Here is an 11,187-nt window from a genome sequence, read left to right as displayed (position 1 = left end):
ATTTCCATCCTGTCAAATTAATAAGACTTTGTTCTGTAATACCAAGCAACCTATGGTAATCAGTACTACGGCGTCCAAATCCTTTGAAAGAGTATTTATCGATATAGTAGGCCCACTCACTCAAACTTATCAGGGAAACGTATAGATCCTCACCCTTCAATGTGATCTTACAAAATTTTCGGTAGCAACACCCATGGCTAACAAAGAAGTTAATACTATAGCATATAATTTCGTTACATCATTTTTATGCATCCACGGCATGCCACAGAATCTAATAAGCGACCAAGGGACAGAATTCCTTAATAAAATCAAAATCATAAAATATAACACCTAGGTATTAGGTGTAATGTATATATTTATTATTTTTAACGCTATGTTTGGTGAACTTAGAATTAATGTTGTAGATGTTTTTATAAGATTAAGAATTTAAGTTTTATTTACTAAAATTGTTTATGATGAAAACATAATTTTTCTGAAAATCAAACACAATATTATTATTATGATTAAGAATTTGTTGTTTTATTTATTTGTCTCAATTATTTTATTACAATAATGCTAATGTATATTTAATTAAATATGACAAATACTGGGAAGAATAATAGGAATCATGAAGATATAATTAAACCAGATATCATACTATTCTATAATGCTAGAAAAACTGGAATAGATTTATCGGATCAGTTAGCGTCATACTGCACTCCTATGAGGAAGAGTGTTCGGTGGTATCACAAAGTTGTAACTGAGATAATTTTAAATACTTTTGTAGTGAATGCTCAAATTATCTATAATGAATAAAACTTGAGTAATAAACTAATCATACATACATTTTGTGAAGTACTTGTAGGCAAACTTCTAAATTTAAAACCTACATCTTTACGTGTTTCGAATGCTGAACAACCTCTTGATGATAGATTTCAAAGACGACAAACAATAAAACATGAACTCGAAGAGACAGAAGAAAAATTTTTAAGTAACAGAAAAGAAAAAGAAAAAAATGTATTGAATGCTATAACATTTTCGAAAGAACTGGAATACAATTAAGTTTAAATTGAATTTTTTATTTATTATTTCTAGGGAAACTATTAACAAGGCTAAAAAAGGACAGCATTTTGCAGTCTTTGCCCATCAAAACCATCTGTTTACGTACAATGTTTTTAAGATTATTTCAATAAATAAAATGTAATAATACAATTTTGTTACGTTTTTGTATAATTTATTATTTTTAAATATTATAAAGTGGAATATTTTTTATCAATTTATTCAAGGTACCTCTATTTTTTTCTTATTTGAATTTTAACAACGTTTTATATTTTATTTCTTATACTAATTATATAAATATTACGTTTTTTTTTTGTATAAAATACAAATATATTAAATTTGAAGGATTTTTTTTTTTTTTTAAATATGATTAAATTTTTCTTGTCTACGCCATAGTTCAATCTAAATATTATTAACTCCAAGCCTTAAAGAATTAAATATGTTTAATGCCGATGTTAAATTTGGTAGCGGTCGACTCAAGTGGCGTCGTTAGTGGGCATGTGCAACGTGTTAAAAGAAAATACTTTACATAATCATCTCCCTGCTAAAAACGTTCAACGACAAATTATATCAAATCAAGTTTTTCTGGTTTCGGTTTTAAAACGGTTTAAAGCCCTGGAAAATACACAAATATAAATTTAAGACCTTTTTAGCTGATATTGAGGAAGAAAAAATAAAGAACAGTGATCACTTAATTAATTCTAAAAAGTGCATTATAGATGACTCTTCTACTTCTCAGCCTCAGTTAAAGCAAGTACACATTGAGTGTTATGGATCTATTAAGCACACACCAATTACACAAAAAATTCTAGACAACGCTATAATTAAATTTGTTGATAAACCATCCTTTATAGAAACCTACGCCTTGGGTTACCAAAAAATATAAAAATTATGTGTAAAATAATTTTATCAATTAATATTCAACAATCTGTTTTGGATATGAAAAATGATCTGATAGAAAAGTTAAGCAAAGTGTCATATGTTGCTTCTACAGCTGATGGTAAAAGAAGTTATTTTGGTATTACTGTGCATTGGATTGATCCAAAAACTTTGTCACGTTGTATTGGAGCCCATTCAAAAAACCGTATCCATGCATGCAGAGTAGATAATCCAAATCTCATGGACTTTTCGTTAATATCAAATGATTCAATTTTGAGATTATATCATAATCTCAAATTTATTAATATTATTCATTTGCGTAGGTGTACTTCCACAAATATAGCACCTTTGGCTTGAAGTTCCCGTCATTTAATTGTATACCTAAATTAATTAAACTAAAATTATATGAATCAATGTAATATTATCAAACAATTATACTTTTCTATCAACCATTGTGAACATCGATTTATACGTAACTGATATTTTATTGCCATTTACAGAAATAATTGAAGCACGCATTTGTTCAATTTGATCCTCAACAGCTTTAACTTCGAGCAATGTGGTTGAAACAGTTTCTTTTTTGAAGTCGAACATTATAGGCCGACAAAAACGTATAGATGAAGTACGGTTGTTTTTCCAAAGAACAACTTTGTCATTTCTATTGTCTAAACAATGCATTTGAAGGGGTACAGTAGAGAAAATAAAAAGGCTGCTATTACTGCAAATATTTGGATTTTCATAAATCTGTTTACAAGGTGATTGTCCATTACTGCCGTCACAGCCCCATTTGTAAAATATTTCAAAACTATTAAAATTATTTTCTTGATGAATTTTGACAGTAGCAATTTAAAATATTCGTTTTGAAGTGTGATCAAGAAGATTTTGTAATTTAATTTCACAGCGTGTCTCAGATATAAAACAATTATTCGGGTAACATAATTTTTTTGCATCTATAGTTGATGCATATGATGGATAAATATCAGCATTTCGGTTTTTAGCAGAAAATCTAATATTTATATACTGCTGTTTTGTTAAATTATTTTCTACAAAAGAAGTTAACACTTCGTCGGCGGTATATGGAATCAATTCCGTCGTATTAGATTTTTTCATGGCATTATTAATTTTTAAAATTCTACTTGTTGATGATGTAACCTCTTTAAAATGTTGGACAATACTTCTTTGTTCATGTTGTTGAAATTTGCTATTAGCAGCATATAAGACTTCAGGAGAAGTCATGTTTGAAGATATAATTAAATTATTTATTTTTCGACGTTTAGTTCGTTCGGAAGACTCCATAAAAATTTTAACAGAACGACCAATATTGGTAGAATTCGAAACTAAAATTTGTGGTATAAGTGGTGGAATTTCGAATACACTATTAAGCCACTCAGTGTTCGTGGCATACAATTTATCGAACTTCCTGTACGATTTCAACCATTTTTGTGATAACACTAACGAAAAATTAACAATTTCACTTTCAAGTAATCCTATAGGGCATGGACCAGTTGCGCCTAAAACAATATTTGTGTTTTAGATCAGTATACCAATTGCGCCGCTTAAATTTTAGATCAGTGCACCGATTGCGCCGCTTAAATTTTAGGTTAGTACACCAATTGCGCTACTTATATTTTAGGTTCCCTATTTTTACATGGATATATGTAAGTTACTACACAGCAGAAAAAGTTACATATGTATATACACAATTAAATTTAGCTAACTAATATACACTCAAATATACTTAATTTAAAGCAAAACGTATACAACATTACGGGAAAATACAACAAGCTAATAATAGTACCTATCCCGACTCGACATAGGGCGAAATATAAAATATTTTATTTATTATTATTAACGAGCATATTATAAAGTATGAATTTGAGTGATAGATTACTCGTATAACAAGTTTTCATTATCATTAATGATCGTTATCCACCTATTTATCTGCCTAATTTGTACGTTCCACACACTGTCTAATAGGTACTATACGACATATAGTATATATGGGATAACACAAATCACAATGATATGACATTTATATGTACGAATGTACGATATTGTAATTTGTTTATGATTCACTCTGTATATTTAAAGAAATTTAATGATCAAAAAGAGTACTAATAAAAACATAGATAGTAAAGGTACCTTGTCAGCAGTTTAGTATATTTTGAGTGTTTGAAGTTACAATATGGACCTCTTTCAACAAGTTCTGAGTGAAAAAGGCTAACCGTTATTGATTATCAATGAATTTAAATTTCGAAAAATTGGCAAATCAAAAGATGGAATTGATCCGTATTTGGTATCGCCATGCAGCGTCCCACCATTGGTATTGAGTGAGCGCCGCGCTCACCTCGATGTTTTTTTCAACATAACTCATTATATAATAAACATAGAATATTGAAACCAACACCAAATTGTTTATATTTTAATCTTTTACTAAAAATGTTCTTACAATTTTTCTTAATTATAACTATTTTGAACAATAAAAAATAATTTATAATTTTATATATATAATAATATTATTATTATCATTCATCTTGGCCCGAGTGGTTTGACATGGTTTGCTGATTGTTACACAGTACGCATGTAAATGTTGTGTGCTCCTTACAAGTCGGTCTGCTACATACTGCACACTGAGTCTACGAAATGTATTCACATTTTTAAATTGAAAATGGTATAGAATTATATATTATTACAGAATACCGAATTATTTACTAACCATAGTTTTGCGATTTTTTTTTTCGGACAAATGGTACACTTAGGCCGACTACCGCTGCTTGAGCTTTGATCGACATTGACAGCAGTCTTGTGTCCAGACAATTTTATAATTTGTTGACGAAGTGATATGGACAAAGTTGGTTGTTGAAGGCAATTTATCATAAACGGTTTTGTCAACTCATTTTCTAGGTTTTTCAAAAATTCACGAATACTTAAAATTTTCCCGGAATTTTCTCGATATATCATTTGGCTGTTTATTCCAGATATATTCATCAAGAAGAAAAATATGGTTGTGACCATCTGCAACTAATTCTAGAAACTGAATACTCGCCCTTCAATTCATCCACAACATCCACTCCACCCTTTGTTTGGTTGTAGAACATTATAACTTCAGGTTTTTTTTCAACGGATTCAGGGTCAATGTCTCCTTGCTCACGCATAGTTGAAATAAGTAACACATTTTTATTTATTTTTTTTAGCACATATGATGTAAGCAAAATATCTTCTCCATATCCATAAACAGATGAGTTCAATGTTCTTTTTTTTGTGTCCAAAAAACATGGAGGAATTTCACGTTTATTTTTCCGTATTGTTCCAACTATAGTTAGGTTGTGATTTTTCAACAAATCTAATGATAATGGTATCGAACTATACCAATTATCCATGGTTACATTACGTCCCGTTTTTGAAATAGGGGCAACAATTCTTTTTACAATGCTCATAGGACTGTTATCGCACTTATACTGTCCATCTGGCTGTGTCCCAACATAAATTTCCATGTTTGCTGTATAGAAAGTACGGGAATCAACTAAGGCCTGAATTTTTATTCCGTATTTATTAGGCTTATTCGGAATGTACTGCCGAAAACTACATCGCCCTCTACAGCCTTCGAGCATTTCGTCTATTGTGACGTTTTCTCCACTGTATAATTATTTTGACAGCGTGTTACGAAGTTATCAAATAATGTACGAATGGATGCGGGTTTGTCAGTTTGTTTTCTTGTAGCTCTAGTACCAATATCATCAAACCTTAAAGTCCTTAGTAAAATGTAAAATCGAGCTTTAGACATAACTGCACGAAAATATGGTGGGTCGTCATCTGACCATAAGTCATCGAGATTGAGATGGTTGCTACGTGTAACCTCAGTTAAATATAAAAGTCCGAATAGTGCATTTATTTCAACGGATCTAAAGATTCCATAAATGCCATTATTAAATGTAAATAATCTCGTTCACTAATTTTACATTAATCAAATTCTGCAGCTAAACGTGGAATTGCTAATTGTTTACGAGGTCTTTTGGGGGGGTTTGAAGTATTGGTTTCTTACTCTTTAATGGTTTCATTTTCATTGTTATCTTCTTGAGAATCAGAATTCGAAGTTCATTAAAATAAATAGAAAAAATATTATAATCAAATTAATGGGCAATTTTTATTTTATTTATATTAAAAACTTACTTTCAGTAGCCTTTTCTCTATCTAATCGTTGTAGTCGCTTTTTTTTCCCAAATTTTCTCTATTTTTATCAATACCAATCATGCAACCAGCATTTCTCAGGCTATTTAATTAAACATTGTTTATTTTCTTGAAGGTCGTTATTATTAATGCTTTTTTATATGATCTATCATATATATCATTCAAAGCTTGAAAACGCCTATTAATTAAAACTTTACTCGTTTTAATACTCTTCTATAATTTTTGCCATAATTCATACAACTTTTTGAGTTTTAACTTACATTTATGGGGCTCTTGTGTTGGAATCCGTGTTTTTTCAAATATATTACACTGTACAATGACTTAATTTGCATCAGTGTTTAAGTTAAAATTAACAATACACATGTTATAAAACAAAACTCGTTAACAATGTACATTTTATGGTAGTTTACTACCTGTTATTTGGTGCTTATGATGCCCAACGAGATAAATTTTTATAAATGATATTTTTGATAGAAAGAAAAAAAATAATGTTTTGAGTAATTCTAAACAATTTGAAAATAAAAGAATTAATTAAGTTGAGAAACCAGTCTTATGCACCAATATTTTTAATGATTTTTTCTCAAAATTCGGCGCTAATATAACCCACTCCATTAAAAATAAATGCCTAACAATGATGACTATAATAACTATATTAATACACTTGAAAACTGTATTTCCTATTTCAATGATATTTTATTTAAGGAGTTCTCAGAAACTGTAGTCCATGAAACAATTCTAATACTAAAAAATTATAAATCTCCCGACTTCGATCTGATAACTTCTGAATTACTTAAAATAATTACTCCTGCTATAATTAAATCTCATACATATCTAATTAATTTAAGTTTTAAAACAGGAATCTTTCCTAAAATATATAAACAATCTGTAATTGTCCCTTTTTTTAAAGTAGGTGATGCTACTAATATTTCTTATTATCGCCCTATAGTGTTAATATCAAATATTAGCAAAATATTTGAAACACTTGGTAAAAACCAATTGCAGTATATTTTAACTTCAGAATTGTTTATAAATTTTAACCAATTTTGGTTTAGAGAACACATGAACACTAATGATGCATATACTTCACTTAAAAATTTTATTTATGGTGACTTAATCAGGCCGATAAATGTCTAACAATTTTTATCGACATTGCAAAAGCTTGCTGTTGAATGTAAACAACACACCCTATAGTATGTAGATTATAAGTAAAATTATTCACACTGTAGTTCGGCAGACGCTGAATAGGCATTTTTGTATAACTAGCATATTCTCTATATGTAGTAGTCTGTAGGACAATCAGTCGTTGTTTTATATTATGCCTCGGAGCACTATAGTTATTCGTTTCAATTATACATATTATTATATTATTACATATATCCGATCTTATTATTATTTACCTTTAGCTTCTGTATATCTGGTGTACTTTAACACTTGCAAATTTTTAAAATGGTTTAAATCATATCTATTTAAAAGGACTCAAGTAATGCGAATTAATGGTCAAATTAGTAACGTGAAATCTGTTAAATTTTGTGTATCTTAAAGCACTATTTTGGGGCCTAAATTATTTTCAATTTACATAAACGACCTATTTGAGCTTAATCTAGATGATAAATCTCTTGCTTATGCAGACAATACAGCTGTTTTTAAAGCAAAAATAATTTTGATCTAGCAGCAAAACGCGATTTTATTAAAATAAGGACTTGGTTCGCAGTCAATTCATTATCATGCAATATTGATAAAACAGTTTTTATAACTTTTGCATTATCCAAGGCCTCGATGCCACCAATAAATATCTTAGAAAACCATTCACCAGCTTGTTTAAAAAATAGGAGTTGTGGTTTTAATTGTTTTAAACTAACTCATGTAAATAATGTCAAATATCTGGGTACCTATTTACTTTGATGAAGATATAAAATGGAAAACACAAATAAATTTAAATACAAAAAGATTAAGAAACCTTTTCTTTACATTTAAAGAATTAAATGTTGTTCTAGATTTTTTTCACTTTGCGTAGAATTTATTTTGCTTCGGTGCAGTCTGTTTTATCCTATGGAATAGTTTTATGGAGATCGGCTTACCCGACCACTATAAAACAGTTAAACACTACATATAGAATATTAATAAGAACTGCATTAAAAGGCTAGAATCATGATGATAGAATGAATACCTCACAACTTTTTGAAATCCTAGAAATATTTAATATAAAACAACTCTTTGAGTTCCTTTTATTATTCTAGCTAGATTCTGATTTGAGTGTTCGAGTTAATGAGTCCTTAAGTATTATTCTTAAGGGAAGAAGGGAGAATAGTCTTATAGTTCCTAAATGTAATTCTACGGCTTGTCAAAATTTGTTTCAATACAAGGCTATAGCAATGTTTAATAAATTACCAAAATATATTAAATTAATAAATGATAAAATGTTGTTTAAAAAAGTATAAAAATTATATGTGCAGAGAAATAATCATTAATATCACTTATGATGATAGTGAATATCACAGAATATTCACTCTTTTTTTAATCACTTTGTCTATGCATTGTTGTCGTCGAAAGAAACTGTTCAGTATGTTCAGAGCAGTAGGTACAATTTTCTTTTAACGAACACAGAATTGTTTGTGAACCGGCAAAGATCATGACTGACTTTTGAGTCATAAATGTTATAATTTTTATTTTATTTTTTATTTTTTATGTGTATTGTTTAGTATTATAATTCATTGAATTTAAAATATTTAATGATAACACTAAAAAATGTATTGTGTTATTATTAATTAAAATTTTTTATATGTATTAAAATGTATCGTTTTTTGTATAGATTCGGATAAAAGGTGTTCGGGTTTACGGACTTTCAGCTAAAAATGACATTCGGGAACAATACCGTTAACCGCCAATGAGAGTAACTAGAATGATAAAAAATTTGGTAATATTCAAGATTTCAATTTTGATAAGAATAGTGCTTAAAATAAAAATGTAAATAAATAATAGGTAACATTTTAAAATTTGGAACTATGATTAACTGTGGTTAACATAACTATGGTTTGGAGACTTCCACAATGGATTTATACATAATGTAAGTGGACGAACGAACATATGTGTTATCAAAACTAGTTATGTTTTCATTTGAATATGAAAACTGGTATTGTTATTATTAGTTTTATCTATTTAAAAAAAAATGTACATATTATTCGAGACTGGGCTTATTATATATATTTGTCTCATGTTTTAACAACAACATTATTTGCTTGCTGAATCTCCTTTCCATGTCTTTCGTTATTTTATCATGGTATTCGTCGTATTTTTCAAGGCCTAATTTCATCTTACGATTTTCTTCTTCTAATAAATCTTTTTCGTAACATACCTGTTTTAAACGAGCCTTTATATTTTGCAATTCTTTGTTAAAGCTTTTTAATTGTCTTTTACAATTGTTGTAACTTTTGTTTTCCTTTTCTAAATATTCATTTCTTTTTATGAGTACTTGAGAAGATTCATTAAGCATTTTTGTTTTTTTTTCAATGATTGACTTACGACTGTGTAAAAACTGATTATCTTCGGCAATGGATTCTAGTTTGTGTTGCAACGATTCAGACAATTTTAAATATTGATCTAACTTTTCTTCAAAATCGTCTTTTAACTCTTCGATTTCTTTGTTGTACGTATCCATCAACATCCTCGTATTATCATTATTTAAGGATCTAACCGTTCGTAACTCTAATATATGTTTTTTTTCGACAAATCGAATCGCATATTTTTGTTCTTCATCTATTTCTGCTAAATAACGGGCTGCGCTACATTTTATTACATTGACCCTGTCATTTAAACGTTTAATACTTTGAACTGCTATATTTATTTTTTCGTTTGTATGTTGTGCACTTTGTTTTTTTAAATCATCTCGAAGCGAATGATTCAATAGAAACAAATCATTGTTATGATTTTCCCATTTTAAATCTGTTGCTTTAGTGGCTAGTTCACATTCTAAACGTTTGACATCCATGTTATAGGTGTTTTGATATATAAACTCTTCGCGTTGCATACGTAACTGCTTTTCAAGGCCCTGTATTAGGATTGCATCATCAATTGCTTTTTTTTCCATTTTAGTTATCTCAAACTGAAGTTTATTTACAGATTTTTGGACGACTTTCATGGCTATATTTGCTTGATTCCGATCAACTTGTAACAATAATATTTCTTTATCTTTTTGTTTCAGCATAATAACACATTTTTTTGAGTACTCTAATAGTTTACTAGGGCTGAGTTCCGTTACATTGACTTCATCTAACTTCATTTTTGAATTTTTAAATTTGAAACTGATGATTTTCAAAATGCTATCCTTTATTTAGGTTATGTGTGTATTAATAAAACAACTAGACAATATTTAGTTTATAGTTACCATAATAACAAATTTTTGATTTATATTTTTAATTTTGATATTTATATTCTATTTTTTTGGCCATATATCCCAATCAGAAGGTCAATTTTTGAAAATAAGCGACAAATTCACGCATACGATGAAAGTCATAAGTCGTAGATTTTATCGAAGATGACTAATTTTAATCGCAAACGATTTAAAATTGGTATTCCTGAACTAATTAATAATATTTCATCATTTGTCGAATGCGATAAAAAAACGTATTACTCTTACTTTACGTGTATATCTCTTTTCTACACTGCTAGTGATCTATATATAAGTACAACCGCTAACTATAGAAAGTTTCAATTCGTCGAAACTTATTAAAGAAAAGCAGATTCAAATTTGGTTTATTGAATTATTTATAAAGTTATAATTGTTGTATTTTTATAGAATGTACCTAATATTAAAATTTTTATTATAGTTTTTTACTTTGTTAATATCTAATTAATTGTTAAGAGGATAGCCTTGATTGTTTTCTCTATCTGGCCCATGCGCAAAATAGACAAAACGCATTTAAGCAGATGCAGAATCCTTTATTTTTGTTTTTGAATACATTATCTTACAGCAAAAATGTAAAATCATCCATTACAATAACGATGAAAAATAATATTTTTGAGGGTATGAATATCGATTTGTTTAAATATTGTCTCAAACAATTTAAACATTCTTCAAAATTCACA

At 28.6% G+C, this 11,187-nt stretch overlaps 2 protein-coding genes across 2 annotated transcripts; both read right to left on the bottom strand.

The window, feature by feature from the left end:
- Window positions 1-4,904: 4,904 nt before the first annotated feature.
- LOC113557873 (piggyBac transposable element-derived protein 4-like) lies at window positions 4,905-5,528 on the bottom strand. The gene has a single exon (XM_026963415.1). The coding sequence runs from the start codon at window positions 5,526-5,528 to the stop codon at window positions 4,905-4,907; it is 624 nt and encodes a 207-aa protein (XP_026819216.1).
- A 3,752-nt stretch (window positions 5,529-9,280) lies between these two features.
- Window positions 9,281-10,381, bottom strand: LOC113557872 (uncharacterized protein PFB0765w-like). The gene has a single exon (XM_026963413.1). It carries the CDS (start codon window positions 10,379-10,381, stop codon window positions 9,281-9,283), a length of 1,101 nt encoding a protein of 366 aa, XP_026819214.1.
- Between the last annotated feature and the right edge of the window lie 806 nt (window positions 10,382-11,187).

Source organism: Rhopalosiphum maidis, chromosome 3 (assembly GCF_003676215.2).
Source record: "Rhopalosiphum maidis isolate BTI-1 chromosome 3, ASM367621v3, whole genome shotgun sequence".
NCBI classification, from domain to species: Eukaryota; Metazoa; Arthropoda; class Insecta; order Hemiptera; family Aphididae; genus Rhopalosiphum; species Rhopalosiphum maidis.
Note: the sequence above shows the minus strand (reverse complement) of the source record. Positions and strands in the feature narration are given on the sequence as shown.

What these genes read in the sequence shown, in the direction of transcription:
- LOC113557873 (XM_026963415.1), bottom strand. Translation starts at nt 5,528, where the DNA reads ATGCTCGAAGGCTGTAGAGGGCGATGTAGTTTTCGGCAGTACATTCCG.
- LOC113557872 (XM_026963413.1), bottom strand. Translation starts at nt 10,381, where the DNA reads ATGAAGTTAGATGAAGTCAATGTAACGGAACTCAGCCCTAGTAAACTA.